The sequence below is a fragment of the Chlamydotis macqueenii genome, chromosome 1 (assembly GCF_036417535.1).
Source record: "Chlamydotis macqueenii isolate bChlMac1 chromosome 1, bChlMac1.mat, whole genome shotgun sequence".
NCBI lineage: Eukaryota > Metazoa > Chordata > Aves > Otidiformes > Otididae > Chlamydotis > Chlamydotis macqueenii.
Window position 1 is genome coordinate 179,833,724 of NC_141556.1, and position 18,703 is coordinate 179,852,426.

At 40.4% G+C, this 18,703-nt stretch overlaps 1 protein-coding gene across 2 annotated transcripts in view; it reads right to left on the reverse strand.

The window, feature by feature from the left end:
* Positions 1–18,435, reverse strand: part of PCDH17 (protocadherin 17) — a 91,442-nt gene extending 73,007 nt beyond the window's left edge. For both annotated transcript variants that reach the window (XM_086771794.1, XM_086771795.1), the window contains exons 1-2: positions 17,948–18,435; positions 13,161–16,228 (exon numbers count right to left, since the gene is read on the reverse strand). In XM_086771794.1, the coding sequence (XP_086627920.1) occupies positions 13,161–15,776 (2,616 nt within the window). In that variant the 5' untranslated portion in view covers positions 15,777–16,228; positions 17,948–18,435. The remainder of the gene's footprint in view (positions 1–13,160; positions 16,229–17,947) is intronic.
* Positions 18,436–18,703: the final 268 nt, after the last annotated feature.

The following is an 18,703-nucleotide window of genomic DNA, read 5'->3' on the forward strand; positions in this document are numbered from 1 at the left end:
GACACACCACTAAATATGCTGTCAAAATAATAGCTGAATTTATGACAGAATAGTAGATTATCAAACTTTACAGCCTCACATACCAGTGCAAGGAGATTTTCAACTGTAAAATGGCGATGAGTTGATTTATTGTTTTTGACATAACAAATAATTTAGGCTTGCACAAATTTAGCAAGAGGTTCTGTCCCTAAATATATTTTGCAGACGTAACAGTTGAGTGCCTATGAAGTTTGATCGAACACACCATGAATATAGTAGCAGTGGTCAAGTAGGCTTGGACAGAAAATATAAGACCTTTTGACTGTAGGGCTTTGTATAACCATCCACAACTGTCATTTCAACATTAACCTACTTCAATGTCTTCATGCAGGACTCTATATAAAGTTGATTCTGAAAAAGCAAAAAAAAATATTTTTCTTGATAGAATCACCTCATCTAGAATACAACAGTCGGCTATGTAGGGATTGCCACAGATAATCTATAAATTCATAAGTATTTAAGGGGTGACTTTGATCTGTAAGTTTTTAACAGCCTGGGAAAAAAAAAATGTTCTGGGTTACCCCTTTCATTACAGCTTGCTGTATCAAGACTCTGAAATCTTGCTGCTAAAATAAAGAAGATCCAGATAATAAATGTTCTCTATAAACACTCCAGGATTAGGAAAAGTCTTCTTTCTGTTCCAAACCAGTGTTGGTTTGTCAACATCTAGGACACTGCTCCAAGTTTCACCAGGGGTAAAGAGACTGAACATGAATGCTAATATTTGACTGAGGGGCTAGTTAGAATACAGTTATTAAATTACAGATTTGCCTCTGTATCTAATTAGTAGGATGCTCACACAGCATGTGAGCACTTTTTTCAAAAGAGAATGCATGCAACAGCAATTGAAGGATGCATGTAAATTTTTTCTTTTTTTTTCAGTCATGAACTTTCAAAGAAGATAGTTGATGCAAATAATGTCCGCATCACGAAAGTCCCCAAGCCAACATTCAAAAGAAGTGTGTGTGGGAAATCTCTTTCAAAATGGGAAAAGAAATTAAAATATGACAGGTACAGCACAAGAAATTCCAATCAGAAACTCATGAAAAGGGGGAAAAAATAACTTAAGATTGCTCATACCGTTCTTCCTGAATATTCAAAATGGATAATGTGTAAAACAGACTAATGCTGCTCCCTGCAGGTGGATCATGAGCCCACATGAAGCCACACCAACTTCTGACCTCACTGGAATTCAACATGGAATTAGATGCTTAGCTGCAGAGAGTGATCTCCAGGAGCAGAGCCTTTGCATGCAATTCTTCTACACATATGCCCTCAAAACCTGCTTTCAGGTAGAAAAGCTCATTAGGCGATGAATTAGATTATTTCCACGGAAAGTTATTAATTTACTTTTTTAGAGCCATCTTAACTTACTGGTGCTTCTTTCTAAATAAACATGCCATTGTGCCATTGGGAATAAAACAAAAGGTATACAATACTAAGTGAGTACTATATGGTCTTCATTTCATGTGCAACTTTATTAACTTCACTGTAAATTCCTGAGAATTAGTAAATTTGGGCTTGTTGGTTGTTTTTGTTTAAATTTTCTCAGGCATAAAGTCGTAAAATACAAAATGCCCTTCTGAAATATGCTAGGATCAAGAGCAAACTCATTCAGTTTCCATTAAAACAGAATTAAGATCTTACTCCTAGGACTTTGTCTATCAACTTCAGCATAGAGACTTTCCAAGGTAATGGTATAGGACCGTATTCCTAAAGATTTATAATAGGATTGCTGCTTTAACCTTAACCACAGCATAACAAACAGCACCAATATAATGATAATCCAAGCTACCAGCAACCTTAAGAATGTGCAAGGAATAGACAGATACTGGCAGAAATTAATCTGCCATTTTCACACATCTGCCCAAGGGAGGTATTGTAATTGCAAAAATTTACTCTTAGACTGCTGAGACTCATAGTAATTATGTTTCTTTTTTAATAGAAATAGCCACAGGTAGTAATAAATTGGGTTTTGAGATGGGGAACTGGGCATGCATTCTAACCCAAATTACTACGTAATTGTCTTTATTATAAAATACTATAGAAAATCTATGACTCAAAATTTAAATCAGAACAAAATATTTCCTTCAAATAAACCCTTGTCCTCCCACAGCTACTCAACATGTATGTCATTTACCAGTATCAGCAAGACCAGTATGACTGCAAGCTATTCATTTTTATCTAGAGATCTTTGTCAATACTAACCAAAATTCCTGGAGCTTACATTTGCTTAATAGAAACATCTTTCTCTTGCTTTATTTTCATGTAAGTAAAGTAGACTAACAAGTAGGTCAAAATCTGGAAATCTAGCTACTCGTTCCTAAGGTTCCTTTGGTAGTATCAGGGGATGAAGAACAGCGCATGTGTGTGTGGTCTACATATATTTTAAATGAACTGAAATGAAAGTTCTCTTTAAAATTCTCAAAGCCTCTTGGAAAAAAAATGAGCACAGAAAAGTACTTAAAATGAGTTCTTTCACACTTGAAGGAATTATTATTTAAGTATTGTCATATTATTGTGATAATGAGGCATATATGGTTGGGAGAGATTATATATATGGTGGCCAATTAATAAATAATAAAATTAATTCAGCCAGTTACTTTTGCCCCTTACAATATTATACCTTGTTAGGCCTGAAAAGAAGCTACATGTGGTTTAAACAGACAAAATACATTTAAAGATTTAGACAATATGAAGACTATGCATTGAAAGAATAACATAAGTCATTCTGTTTTCTCCTCTTTTTTCACCTGATGGCTACTAGAGCTGAGACGTTTCTTGCCTCAGAGCTACAAGATGCAAATTATCATGTGACTTTAAGACCTAACACAAATGATGGAAGCAATTGAGTGCTGATTATTCTCACATGTCACATGACTTATGCCTCCTTTTCATCGTAACTCTCAAGCTCGAAGTCTGATGGCAGGACATACAGTTTTAAGCAAGATGTATAACTGCCACCACTAAGTGGAAAATGAGGTCTTTCCTTATTTATACTCTTGCCTCAGGAAAAAAAATGACAACAGCATTTGTCTCTAAACTTGATGCTGTCTTGTTTGCAGCAAAAGGTGAGGATTGACAGCATCTTCCAAAACACTGTTACTCAGCTATGTACAGATCATGCACAGTATTAAAAAAAATAATAATAACAATTTATGCACATTGGTCATTAATAATGCCTTTTATCCAGCTAGATAGTTCTTTTGAATTCATGCTGGTCTTACATCTATGTATCTCTACATATGCATTCATACACATATTATCTGACCTATAGTCTAGAAATTTGAATAGTTTCTAAGGTTTTGTGACTGCCATTTTTAAAAGGCTTTTAAATTCATTATTTCCCAAAGACTCTAAATTCCACTATATTCTTATTGTCATTTGATCCACTGAAATGATTAAGAGATCAGAGAAGAACACACTTGGTACTTTACAGCTGTGGCTGCATAATCTTGCTCATGATCATCAAAGCAAGATTGTTTTTATGATCTTCAAATCTGCATATCAAATTACGCAAGTCTATGCGAAAAAGCAAAAATATCAAATATTCAGACATTGGGACTATCTCAATAGAGTACTAGAGAATGCAGTTGGAGGCTAAGTGAAACAAATAGCTTTTGCAGCTTTGCAATGTTTTTAAAGCAAAGGAGAGAAGCAACAGGGAGCAGCTCAGCTAAGGCAGATTCACACATTCTGGGCTGAATTCTGCAGATGCTTGCGCACACCAGCAACTCCATTCCTGTAAGTGATCTCTTTAGTTCAATGGTTCTATTGACCTAAATTAAAATATTCACTGAACAAGGGTTTTAAGGATCATGTCTTGAAAGACGTAATACTAATGTAATTATACATATATAAGTTAGTTTTCATAGGCCTCAAGATTACATATGCACTGATTAAGGACGTGATCCTGCTCTTTCTAGATTTGTGGAAAAACAATGTTTTCCTCAATACTAGTAGGAACAAAGCCCAAGTGCTGAATCTGAGGTGCGCTATTGAAACAATGTTATTTTCTTTGTTACCTTTAAAATTTTATAGAATTTAAATATTTTCATTAAGAATTAATGAAAATTTGTGTAGCCCACTTTAGCTCACCTTTTTTTTTAAACTGAGTTGTAGTGAAACAGTCTTAACCATAAGTGGTTGCTTAGCAATCAGAAAGAACGAGACAGAAATATAGTAAGTAAAGAAACTGACTGACATGTTCTGTGTTTGAATCGTGGCATTTATTAAAAACAACAGAACAACAACAACGGAAGTTTAAAACAAAATTCTATTAATAAAAGAATACATATATTTTCTTTAGTTATGCACTTAAAAGCTACAAATTGTGATTCACATGTCTGTTCTATAAAAAAAAAAATCCTTTAGCGATTATTAAAAATACATTAAAATCCTTCAAATGTTGATGAAGCCATTATTTACCTTTTGTTTTTAATTCAATTGTCAAGTGTGCTTCCAATGATTTTAAAAACAGTATATATCTCCAAAGCAAGGAAGAGTTTATAGCTTTGAAGACTTGAAATTGATTTTTAATGCAGTGGCTTTCAAACACTACAAAGGCTGCTCTCTGCTGATAAAGACAGTAAACAAGAAATTGTCCTTTAAGTGTTCTCTTTAATGTTTTTCTTTAATTAAAAATCAATCAAAAAAAACATTGCAACATTAAAAATTTTAAAATTAAGGCATTAAAAAAATGTTTCAGGTTTTTGACACCCAACGCATTCAAACTAGAATGAAAACTTGTGATGTTACTTTTGTTTACTTATGTTAGTTTAGACTTTCCTTGCACTGTAAACATTGTTTATCAAGAAATAAAAATACATAAAAGTAGTTTATCACTGAACAGTTATTTTTATTGAGTAGAAATGTTAAAAATATGATGAAATAAAACTAGATGTTATAAAAGTACTGAAGCAAAATGCTGTTTAAATACCTTTAGATTGTTGTAATATATTCCTTTCCTCTAATCAGAACAAAGCCTATTTATGTAGATTAGTTACATCTAGAGTCTCATTTATTCAACCTGTATTTATCCTTTGATCACAAAGCTTGTTAACTTAAATGGTCTTTTATTGTTATGATTCGTTTTCCCATAATTATGCAGTTTAACTGCCTGATTTTTTTTTTTTAATAAATATATGCAAACGCGCCAATCATATTCAGCAGTGTTATGCTGGATGCTCAATGAACTGTAAGAGCCATTTCAATACAATAAAACTGCCTGGAAGTGTTCCAGGGCAAGGACTGCAAATACCAGTAATCATAGTGTCACTAGAACTAGTACAGGCAAATACAAGCGTGTCACACATATATCAATAGATGGTCTGAAACACTGCCTGAAACTCATTTTGCATGTCTGTCACTGCAAGAACTTACAATGCATCGATCAGAGGTCCCACCCACACAGCTGAAATCATGCACTTGTGTCTTGTAACAAGACTTTTCCTTTCCCCTTTGGAGTCCTCCTTTAGCATGCCATGGAGACTGCGGCACGCAACCACCCAGCAGGGAACAGGATGTGATTAGAAACTTTTCTATTATGGGTAAAAGTATCCTGTGAACTAGAGGAACTCTGATCTGATACATACATCACAAAGCCAGTAGAAAGGTCTGTGACTAATACTGTTCATTTGAAGGATTTTACTTGCCTAGATTGCTTACAGAGTACTAAATTGAAAATAGACCAGCATGGGACTGATGATCTTGAGGGCTGAAAGAGGAGATATCCCCTCACTGCACAAAAGTGAGATGCAAATTGATCTTTATGCTGTCCCTTTGTACATGTAACACTAATAACTAGCTGAAACTATGGAGTTACATCTTTATATGGAGAGGGACTCCTCAGTTTTGAGGACGCATAACCAGATGAAAAAAAAGGCGCTGTCTTCTCATCTCAAGCAAGCGAGATGATCTTATTTTCTGCTATACTTTCTGTACAGGTAACACCACTAACTAGTGGAAGCAATTCAGTAGAAGAAAGAGATGGTTCTCGCATGATGTTAATAAGCAGGAATTTTATCAGCAGCCTTTGGGATTCAGCTAGAAAATATACAACTGCTCAAGGAGGTTATTTAAAGCTCTGCCTAATATCCTAATTAACAGGGACATTCATATGAATTTGCTTGTTCTTGAATGTACTACTTAATACTGAGTATTTTATCTAAAATGCTTAACAATTTATCTTTTTTTTTTCTTTGTTTCTCATAGGATATATAGTAATTAATCCGGAATCTTCTTCTGTTTAAAAAAAAATAAATTTCTACAGCAGACTGAAAAACAAGGGTTGCACTAAAAAGACTATGACAAATATATTACTAGGCCTTAGAACACATCCTGGCTAAGATTTATGGCAGGCTGTACACTATTCCGTTTCATCTCATGATATCAGGAAAAGCAGCACGTAGTTAATCTCCATGTTACCCCTTTAAAAACATAACAAATGAAACACTTACTTAAACTCAAGGAACTTTTTTCCACAATCATTTTGCCATTCTCTTCCTAGTACTTTTTTTCTTTTTTTTTTTTTTTATTCTGTTTAGGTAAGAGCCTGTAGTCCCCTGAGAGTTTCACTTGTTTCCTATATTCTTGAACCCTTTAGTATTAATTTCACCACTTCTCTTCTTACAGCTGAAGTAGAGATACAATTGAAAGTATAAAGCTCTCAGGCTATCTACTACAAAAATTTGTCCCAACTGCTCTACTCTGACCTCTTGACATCAAAGGATTGCTCCTATGCTTTTAAAGATAAGAACAGAGCTGCGTTCCTGCTCTGGTCAACAAATCATTGTTTAAGTTCTTTTCACAGAAAAATCTGATCTGTTGGAAAATACTAGCACCAGTGTCAAAATGTCTTTTCTTTATACGTGCAGGTACTCCTCAGTCTTGAAGAGGTGTCTCCAGACCTCTGCCATGTGTCCTATATGTTTTCTTCAGAAATAAAACAACAACACATATATATACCCTTTTTATAAGTAGAATGAGTGTCTTGCATAGTGAAACCTAAAACTAATTTGACGAGGCATTTTAACTTTTGTAGAAACAAAGAAAAAGAAATCCAAATGTCTGTGTAAATATTACCCAGTGTGGTAATGTCTCCTAGAGAGGAAAATAGTGAAAAGGAAGAAAAAATGCTGATGGAAAAAAAAAAAAAACAACTTTTTTTTTTTTATTTAAAAACAAAACTCAGCTGGTTTACAGCCAAATGTAACTCAGGAATAAATTTTTTTTTAATTAGATTTTTTGCCTTATTGGAGAAGCCAGGTTGCATCTATGCTCTCTTAATACCAAGTGATATTTGCAAATATTTTATATGTATCTAATGATAATTTTTCCATGAAACAATACTTGCTGAATTTTAAGAATAAGGCTATATTATGCACACTTTCAAAAATACATGAAAACATATAAAAATGTCTGTTCAGCAATATTTTCAATGGAGTCTAATTTCTTCTTTCAGCTGCACACCTGATTATGTTACAGTTCACATCATCGTTACAAAATCTTCTAAATTTCAGTTTCCTTAATTATTTGTAAAGAAGCTATAAGAAAAATACCACAAAAGGAAAAAATCTAAAAATAAAGAGTCCAATCATACTATTCTTAGCTGCACTCTGTAAGGCTCTTAGTCACAATTTACTCTTGAACCACTGAAATCATTGATGAAAATTACACTATTGACTGAAATATGAATAAGAGCAAGCCTTTTCATCAATGTGGGTAAGGATAATAGAAACCTGACCAAACCTATTGTTAAAAAGTAACTCTCCAAAGGATCAGTCATCAAGATTGCACTGGTAATCACAATTTTTTTCTGGATTTTCCCGTTTAAGATTAGGCAGTGACAATAAGCACCAAGATGAGGAAAGCTCAGACAACTTTAAGAGCCATTCATAGCTGTTATCCAGTAAATCCTGTGTGATTTGCTTCACGTATTTTATTTTAACTGCACTAACTTTCTTCAACTCTTACACTTCATAAAACAGCAAGTTCTGCAGATATAATATTATTCTTAATTTATTGATTAATAAAAACTTCTGTTCTGGCAATGTAATTTTCTTTCTCATTATATCAATATTCTACTTCGGACGCTTAAATTGTCTTTTTCTCTATTACTTTAATTGTTCTATATTATAGCATTTCCTATTGTAAAGTTCTTTAGACTGCATATGGACCTATGTATCAAGAACGATCCTTTTGAAATTACCGGTAAGGAGCTCAAGATCAAGACCAGAGCAGATGTAACACAAAACAGGAGCCCAATTCTATTCTGCTTCCTCTGCCTATTTCAGCAGCCAGGGCAGATGCCATAGTAAGCAGTATGTTGCCAGATCTGGCTCTAAAATATATGTTCTTTGTGTTACAGTGCTACACAGTGTATCTTAATGAAAAAAAAAATAATGCTCCATGAAAATATATAAAAGATCCTGTCTTGAAATTGTTACACAGTCGACGCTGGTATTGACTTCATAGAATAAGTAGGTACTACTAGACACCTGGCGATGAAGCCGCACTGGGACTTGACAGTAATCTATTGACACAACATAAACATCAGGTGCCTGAAGTATTAAGAATGATCCATACTTTATCTTAAAATGCTACAGGACTTCCTAGTACTGCAGCTATGGTGATTCCCAGCTTGACAGCTTCTTGCAATGCTGTCATTCTTTTTTAGCTGTTGTTTAGTAAAAGCTGTGACCACCATTTTCTTTATTCACGCCTGTCTCATTCCTGATATATTTACAACCTTTTCAAGTTGCACCACAAGTATAACAATAAATAATCTCTAGGATAATCAATGCTACTTGCATATGTAGATAATTTTCTACACTACCATTACGTCACTGAGGAACCTATTTGTTTAAAGAAACTATTTGTTTCCTTTTATCCATCCACTCTTTTACACATTGGAAACCTGCAAGAAGAAATTGCAACTTGTTGACCCAGGGAAAGGTAAACTGATTTACTCAGAACTTTTTGGTAGGAGGGATATAGATATATAAGTGTATCTTTGTACATGATATTTCTTTTTCTGATGTCTGCTCTTCAAAGTAAAGAAAAATTCTGTTTCTCTTAGTCAAGTGAGTACGTCAGCTTGATTTACTCACTAGAACAAGACAAACAGAATTTGCCCAGTAGTCTTTAAGGTCTAGAGTGAACACAAATCTTCTTTCAGTCATACAGACCTTCCATTTTCTCCTGCTTTCCTCTCTTTTCTTTCCCATAAAAATGAATAGTTTGCACCTTAGGCGATTCAAAAGTTGCATGGAACTCTGAATCTGGCAATAAGAATTGTATAGCACTGGCCTATATTTAAATATTATTAGCAGACTTGTGTTTAAAAGCACTATTTTTAAAGTGTGTTTAGAATATGAGTACTGAAATTAAAAGCAATGGAACATGCCAAAGTGCAGCTGCTTTAACTTCCCAGGATGTTACTAAACACTGTTCTTCACACACATGAACTTCACATTTTCAGAGGCCCTAACCACTTGCAAGTCTCTGAACTGAAGGCACACAGCATCCTTGGCTGTCCATCCAAATTTTTATACATACGTGCATGTATGCACGTTTAAATTATTAAATTTTATGATAGTGAAAAAGTTCATTGATTCATATAAGTAACCCATGTAACCATGGCACATAGCTGGATACGACAAAGTAGTGAGTAAACACAAGTTGTTAAACCCTGTGACTAATATATAACAGAAGTCACTTACAGAGAGGCAAGATTACGCCGCTCTTGCACATATAAGGCAGTATTTTATTTAACTGCTGGTCATTTTGGGTCAGTCTGAAACCCGTAGTCGCTAAGTAACACTCTACTCCACAAGTATTCAATGACACAAATTGGACTATCTGTAGAATAAAATACTATTCATGAGAAATAAGGGAATCATAAAGCCTACTGACTTTACTAGCTCTTACTAGTAAGCAAAGCAAAAAATGTTTATGTACTCCTAATGAGTAAGAAAATTTTGATCTTACTAAGAAAGAAATTATTTATTTGATTTTAAATATTTATAGAGTCATTTGGATGTACCAAGTAATAATATAATATTTATCGTGTGTATGTATATCCATAGATATATAAGCATGTACATATATATACAGATAGATAGATAAAAAAATATAAAGTTTCAATAACAGGCTCCTGCTAGAGAATTCTGTCATTAAACACTTGCCAAGAAAATGAGAGTGAAGAAAAGCAGTTCCATTGTATAAATTACATAGTGTGAGATTATCGTGACTCAGTAATGTATCTGGAAAAACTAAAGTGAATAGTCACTAGAAAACATGTACACAATTTTTATCTTTCCCTTACTGAGGTAATAAAGAAAACTGTTTTTCTGACTTGACTAATGAAAGGAGTTGATAAAGCACCTGTTTGGATTCTGTATTTTTTTTCCACTGGATATGCCTTTGATTCCTAACTGTGCAATTTACTTTTCCAGACACAGGTTTCCTGGGGTGATTAAGGATATAGTAGACCCAGAGAGAGGGATGATCCTTTACTATTTCTCCCTAGGTTTGCATTTTGAATTTTACATGAGGCAGAAGTACAAAACAGACACAAAGTAGTGTCTGCATTCTAAATGCAAATTTTATATAAAATTTACTCCAGGGATGTGGAGATAGAGAATACAAAATATATTTTCGTAATGTAAAAATACAGTGAAGAGGATCAGATTTTCTGATCTAGCTACTTTAATTCTGGGCCTTTCCTAGATAGAAGCCAACTCCTCTGTTTCATTCTGTGTAATTGTTTTGTCAAAAAACCTACAAAATACAGTATCAATAAGTATGTTTAAGCAGGTTGTTTACTAGGGAAATGTGAATGTTTCCTAATCTACTGGCTGGACCATTTAAGCATCCAAAGCACTCTGTGTAGATATTCAGGGAAAATTAAAACTACATTAGATATACCAGTACGTCCTATGAGGAGTTACGCTTAACATTTCCCATTTGTCGTAACGAAAACTCTTACAGAAACCACAGCACACCTTTTTAAGGGAGGAAATTCCTCTTTCAGCTTTATATAGATCTCAGGAAAAGAAAAAAAAAAATCATTACTAATGTTATACAGTGAACACTGTAAAAAAAAAGGAATCATATTTTCCATAGGGATTTTACACTACAGTTGAATCTTTACTACTCAGTAGCATCAATACATGAATTAATTGCTTTATATAGACATTACATGGTTGTAGGAAAGTATAATTTTCTGTCTTTCAGTAACTATTACACTTGTCAGTAGGAAAAAAAAAAGAAGTGTTTTTTTTAGCATTCTGATAACTCCATTTTACAGTAAAAAAAAGTTTACATTACTTAAACAAGTGTCATTGAAAGTTATTTGTTTTTTAAAGCATGGATTATAAATCACATTATCTCCGGTTATGCTCTAACCTAAACTCTTTCCTGAAGTGTCACTTTTTGTTAAAATCAATTTCAGATTTTAAGTATTGCTCCACTCGTTTAATTGATAGCAACACAAATTCATGATAGGCATAAAATGAAATTGTTTCTGTGACACAACTCAATAGTGGGTTGAGGATTAGTTCACAGTGACCTTGTACAGACAGCTTCTTTTCTTTTCTTTTCTTTTTTTTATTCCAGTTTTAAGTATTCAATTTACAGGCCATCGGTTACTGGAATTTTGGTTACTTAACCTGCCAATTACCGATGGCCACTTCTATTTATTTTAAAACATTAGATGCAGCTGGCAACTAGAACATTCGGTGTTCACAGATGGCAGGGTATGATAACTTGAAGGTATTATGAATTTTCTTTTGATACACCAAGTGTCTGCAGTGCAACTTCTTTCCCACTAGCTGCAGACACAAAATGAGTCTGTGTCACTTCTGATACACTCAGCTCATTCCCCTATGACTCAGAACAGCATATTAGGAGAACCACAGGATAAAACAGATATGACATTTCAAATATATTTAATAGTCATTATCCAGAGCCTGCTTTCAATCCAAAAGTTAAAAATCACTTTGGAACATACCTGTAGTATTTGAACATTAAGCTGCATTAATCATGAAGTAATACTTGAAATGAAAGCAACTGGAGCCAAATTCTGCCCTCACCTTCCTCTGCGAGTTCACTGCTCTGGAATATATCTTCTGAGTTTGGACTTTAAACTACCTGCTAAAAATTAAGTCATTCTTTGATTAGCACCCTACATGCAATCGTCCAAATTCTGCCATTTCTCACATTCACAAAAGTCAGTAGAGGACAGTGTGGGTATAACTGGCAGGAGAATGCAGCCCAGCTGTAATTTCTAAATAAGCTTTGGTAGAAGACAGAGCATGTAAGTCTTTTGCTATAAAGCAATCATCAATATTGACTCAGGCTACTGGAAATCTGACTAGTTGTTTTGCTGCTTTATGACAGGATGTGAGTTTTGTTAACATTTAGGGGTAGGAGGGAATCACCACATACATTTTCTTTCTATTTGACTAAGCAGATTTTTCAACACTGAGGGTTTGGTTGTTTATGGGGAGAGGAGGAGGCAATGGGGCCCCAATGATACTGTTCTGCATTAAAAAAAAAAATATCTTTATGTATATATACTCTAAAGAAGGAAATTTTAAAAATTAAAAACACACGTCTTGGAAAGATAACTCATATTTACATAGAGGATTGGAGGGCTATAACACACTGTTGCAATAGATGTCCTCAGTGTGTAGAGTTTCTCCCACGTTCTGTTAGTTACTGAAGACGATTTGACTGCTTCCCCCTTCCCCACTCTGAGCCAAAGCAAAGTGAAACCCATGGAAATGCCCACCTCTGTCTGGCAATCTTCTGGAGAAATACCCCAGCGTGCCCCAAACGTACTAACTGCCTGCCTGCACTCTCAGATGCACCTCTTCTGCACTGCCATAACTCTGTTTCAGCAGGCATTTACTTTCGAATCAAAGGGGAAACACCAGTGTGACAGCAGGACCAGACCCACCAGATGCGGTCTGGTTCCACTTTCATTAAGTCCACCTCTCTTTAGTGACTTGGGTTGGTCCCTTCAGTGGTTCCTTACAGTAGATTTCACTGCAGACAAAAGGTAAAGTTAAACCAGCGTCTAAAGTGAGGTCCAGGGTATTCTAAAAGTCTCCTACCTGAATTATGGACATCCGGCTCGGGGGAGCCTCGCTGGCGTTAGTCCCTTGCCCTGTGAAGCTGGTGTGGCAGCCCACATGTCCCTGGGGTACAGTCAGGTTGTTGGAGGCGGGCTTCAGGTACATTACCTCTGATCTGGGAGAGCTGAGGGGTAGGCGGGTCTGGTAGTCAAAGTACATGGGTGAGGTGGCCAGGGATGGGCTGCTCACCACGTTCATGACATTGAGGGGGCCTCGGCTGTCCTCGCCCTCACTGGGCACCAGCATAATGTCATTCTTGCTGATCTTCTTCTTCTTGCCCTTGCCCCCTCCACTGCCATTGCCTCCTCCTCCCCCGCCACCGCCTCCCCCTCCTCCCAGCTGAGGGTGGCTATACTCGGCAATGCGACAATTATAGGTGCGAATCTCCTTGTTCTCTCGCTTGCACTTCACGGCAATAGTGATCATGGCAGCCAGCAAGATGATGGAGACAGTGCTCAGTGTCACGATCAAGGGCAGCGACAAGTCCCAGTGTGGTCGCCGATGCTGCTCACCATTCACCTGTGGCTCGCCAGCCTCGGGCAACGGCCCCGCCAAGGCCCTGACAATGAGCTTGGCCACTGCGGAGAGGCTGGGCTTGCCATGGTCACTGACTTTTACTACCAGTTCAGCCACAGGGCTGAGCTCCTCCCAGTATGGATGCAAGGTGCGTATCTCACCGCTAGTGGGGTCCATCTCAAAGAGGTGCTCCTCATTGCCTTCCACAATCTCATACGTGAGGCGCCCACTCTCCCCAAAGTCACTGTCCAGGGCGCGGACGGTGCCCACAGGGTAGCCCACCCCAGCATTGCGTGGCACCTGCAGCTCGGCTGTGTCATTGATGAGGGCGGGCAGGACAATGAGGGGTGCGTTGTCGTTGACATCGAGCACAGTGACGCGCACTGTGGCATTGCTTTCGCGGTGGGGTGAACCTGAGTCTTTGGCCAGCACGCGAAACTCAAAGTGCTTTGTCTGCTCATAGTTGAAGCTTCTCAGGGCGTAGATAGCACCATTGGTTGGGTTAACGGAGACATAGGTGTAGATGGAGACATCACCCACGTGTCCAGGCAGAATGGAGTAAGAGACTGTCCCATTTTGGCCCAGGTCAGGGTCCTGGGCCAAGACAGAGCCCAGGTACTCTCCAGGGATGTTGTTCTCGGGCACCTGTAACACATAGAGATTCTTGCTGAAGCGGGGCGGGTTGTCATTCTCATCGAGGATCCGGACAGAAAATGATTTGGTGGAGTTGAGTGGAGGGTTGCCCCCATCACGTGCCACAATGGTCACATTGTACTCATCCTGTGCCTCGCGGTCCAGGGGCCGGTCAGTGACCACAGTGTAGAAGTTGTCATAGTTCTCCTCCAGGGTGAAAGGGATGGCTCCAGGCCCACCGCCACCACCCAGCACCCGGCACTGCAGCTGCCCGTTCTTGCCTGAGTCACGGTCGGTAACCCGCACCAGGGCAATGACGGTGCCTGGTGGGGCAGCTTCACTCAGTGCTCCCTGGCGAACGGAGACAAAGCCAATGGTGGGAGCATTGTCATTGCGGTCGATGAGGCGAACAGTGACCTTGCAGTGAGCCGGGATGGGATTGGGCCCCAGGTCCCGAGCCTGGACATCGATCTCAATGAGGCCACTCTCCTCATAGTCCAGGTTGCCCTTGACACGGATGAGGCCACTCTGCGGGTCGATGCTGAACAAGTCACGGACGCGCTCGGGTGCGTAGCCACTGAAGGAGTAGAGCACCTCTCCATTAGTACCCTCGTCGGCATCAGTGGCATTAAGGTCGATGACGGCAGTGCCCAGTGGTGCATTCTCTGGCAGCTCTACCACGTAGGAGGCCGCCTCAAAGACAGGGCTGTTGTCATTGGAGTCAATGAGGCGCACGTTGATCTGCACTGTGCCTGAGCGTGGCGGGTCACCACCGTCCAGTGCTGTCAGCACCAGCGTGTGGTGACTCTGCTCCTCACGGTCTAACGGCTTCTGGATGACCAGCTCCGGAAACTTCGTGCCATCACCGCGGGACTTCACATCGAGGGAGAAGAGGCCGTAGTCATCACGGGTGAGCAGGTAGGTGCGCAGCCCGTTGTCCCCAGCGTCCGGGTCGTGGGCGCTGGTGAGGGGGAAGCGGGTGCCCGGTGCAGCATTTTCCGAGATGTCCATGTCCACCTGGTCAGAGGGGAACGCTGGTGCGTTGTCGTTCAGGTCCTGGATCTCCACTTTGATCATGCAGATCTCCTGGTCGTTGGCGAACACCTCGAGGGACAGCTGGCACTTGGCGCTGCGCCGGCACAGCGCTTCACGGTCAATGCGCTGCTTGGTGTAGAGCAGCCCGCTTTCCCCATCCACGTCCAGGAGGTGCGGGGCCGAGTTCTCCAGCACCCGGAAAGTGGACTTGGGGCCACGGCCACCGCCAGGAGCTCCGCGCTCCGCGGGCAGCATTCCGCCCCCCGCCGCCCCCGCCGCCAGCCGCGCATCGCGGCCGATGTTCCCGATGACCGTGCCCGCTCCCTGCTCCTCCGGCACTGAGTAATTCAGGTTCTTCAGCGACAGGGCGGGAGCCCAGCAGAGGAAGAAGCAACAAATGGGAAGGTACATCCCCGGGCAGGGGTGGGGGCGGCAGCAGCTGCAGCGGCGACCAGGGTTGTCCCCGTCTTCTCTGCCTCTTGCGCTGGGTTTGATCTTCCTCCTCCTCCTCCCTCGGCTCGCTCTCTTATTTTCTTTTTTTTTTTTTTTCCTTCTCTCTCCCCACCCCTATATTTTAAGTTCCTGAACCTGTTGCTCTAAAACATCTGCAGAGACACAGGATGAGAGGCAGCAAATGAACCATGTAGCTCAGAGGGAGGGAGCGATCGCGGGGCGGGGGGGAGTTGGAGGAGGAGAGGTGGTGGGGGGAGCAGCTTCGGCAGCGTTTCAGCAAGCGCTTGCCGTGCTTGCAGTCCCCTTCGCAGTTACTTCGGCTGTCCAAGTTCGGCAGCGGGAGGATTTTAAAAAAAATCAGAACATTTGCAAAGGGTCTTCTCCTCCGGGCAGGCGAAGCGTTCCCGATCCTTGATTCCCCGCAGATGTACAAAGGATAATAAAAATAACAACAATAATAAAAAATCGGCGGCAGTGGTTGTTTTTCTAAAAACGATCAAAAAGATTTTTTTTTAATATATATTTATATATACATAGGAAAGGAGGGTGGCCACAGGTCTGTAAGTAGGGGTAGAAAAGCTTATTTGCTACTCATCGCTTGTGATGCGACTGATGGAGTGGAGTGGAGGGGTGGGAGCGAGACTGAAGGAAAAAAAAAAAAAAGTCTCAGCTTGTTGTTGGAGCCCTCTTCGTGTGCAGTGAGAGGCAGTGAAATGTCTGATCGCACCGCGGGGTTGTTGGTTTTCAGGGAGTGTTTTGCTGCATTTAGAGATCTAATCTTGCATTGCTTGCGGCGGAGAGCTGCATCTCGCTGCCATCGGTATTTCCCCCCCTCCTCTGTCTCGTACACACCCTCACTCTTTCCTTCCCGAATCAGAAGGCGAGCGAATGGGGATTGCAGGGCAAGAGGGGAAAACAAAACACACACACACACAAAAAAAAACCCCACTGGCAAAAACTACTGTCCGGATTTGTAGTTTCCTTTCTCTCCCTCTACCAGCCTCCCACTCGTCCTTTTGGCGGGGGGGGGGGAATTAAGAAACCCACCAGCTGACCTTCATCATTAGCAGCAAATATATATATATATATATTTACAGAGAAATCACAGGCTGTGCTCAATTAGATGCACACTTGGGTTTCTTTAAGACAGGCCAGTAGCCGCCGCCACCACCACATCCTTTCTCTCCGTCTATATCTATGCCTGTGTGCGTATGCGTGTCTGAGGAGCTGCACTTTTCTCGATGCAGTTTAATTCCAGTTTGCTTTTCTTGCCAGCCGAGGGGAAATCAACAGGCAACCCGTGGCTGGACGCATAGATTTAAAAAAAAAAAAAAAAAAAAAAAAAAAAAAAGGGCAGAAAAAGAGAGAGCGAGAGAGAGAGAAAGGAAAGCGGAGGGGAGGGGGGGCAGAAAGAAAAGCCACCACACACACACACTCTCTCTCTCTCTCTCTTAGTCTCTCACTAAAAGGGAAACAGTCTCTGTATTCACAGAGCTGTGCTGTCAAGTGCCTCTCTTTTCTTTCTATTCAGCGTCTCCTTCCAATGACACTGCCGCCTCGTCCTCTTCATTTAGGGGAGGGGAGAAGAAGAGGAAAAACAATCCTGGCGACGAACAAAGTGGGGGACCTTTTAATCGACTAATTCGCTTATATTAAAATCTATGCAGTTCCGCGATTGGTGCGATGCATTTTTTTTGCAGCCCTTTCAAGCTGTAACAGCCTCTCTGAACATCTTGGCACAGGGGAGAAAAGCGGCGGCAACGCCAGATGCTCCCCCCGTCTCTGATACACCTTTCTCAGCAATACGGTGTACAGGTCAATATCGGCAAAGGGGGACCAAATTTTATTTCAGGTTATTTTAACAACCAGAAATAAAAGAATGGCACATCCAGAAATGCAGGTGTTTCAATCTGCTGGATGAGTCAGATCCAGTGGAACAAATCACATTCACTATAGCCTCATGTTCCTCCCTTCACAGACATTAGTTGCAGCTTCTTCCTAACGCTTCTCTGACTCACTCTAGAGACAGGAAAAATAAATTAATCAGATTTATATTTTGGAGAAGAGGGGGAAGAAAAATAAAAAAAAGAGAAGGGGGGGTGTTGGATTCAGCTACACTTTTACTATACCTCTTTCTCCGGGAGACTGAGGATCAGGAAAACAAGGCTGTTATCCACTCACTGGCACAGAGGCGCGTCTGTCTCCTGCTTTGCTGAGTGTTTTTAACCACCTTTCCTCAGTGTAATGTGTGAAATAAGTCAGAAATCTTTCATATTAAAAGAAAAAAAAAAAAACACGACAAAAACATAGGTTCCCAATACATAGCTCACAGATCTAGTTCCGAGTCTCAGTTCTGCACTGTTTTTTTCTCCTTTATTTGAGTCCAGACCCAAAGTACACAGTTAATTCGGCAACGTGTGGTAGAGAGGCTTTCAAAAGAAAAAGAAGAAGAAGAAAAAAAATATATATATTCTTCTCTGCCTCATTGATGGGTGGTCCCTTTCAAACAGACGGTCGCCAGTCTTAGCCAGACAGCAGGCGAAGGGAACGCCGATCCCCGATAAACCAGATCCATTCCACCAGCCGCCCGCGGGTGAGTGGAGAATTCAGCGAAAAATTCAACAGTTGGAGCCGCTCTCTCTGTCTCTCCCGCTCTCCTTCCCCTCCACCCCCCGCTCCTCCTCCTCGCCTCCCTCACTGCAGCACCGGCGGGGCCGCCGCGCCGCGCTCGCCCAGCGCCGCTCGCCGACTGCCTCGATTCACCTCACGCCGCGGCTTAAACATTGATACGGATTCCCCGCCGGCCAATCGGAGGCGGCGGAGGCGACCGGCCCCGGAGCCGACCCGCCAATGGGAAGGGGCGAGGGGGGGCGGCGGGGGGCGGG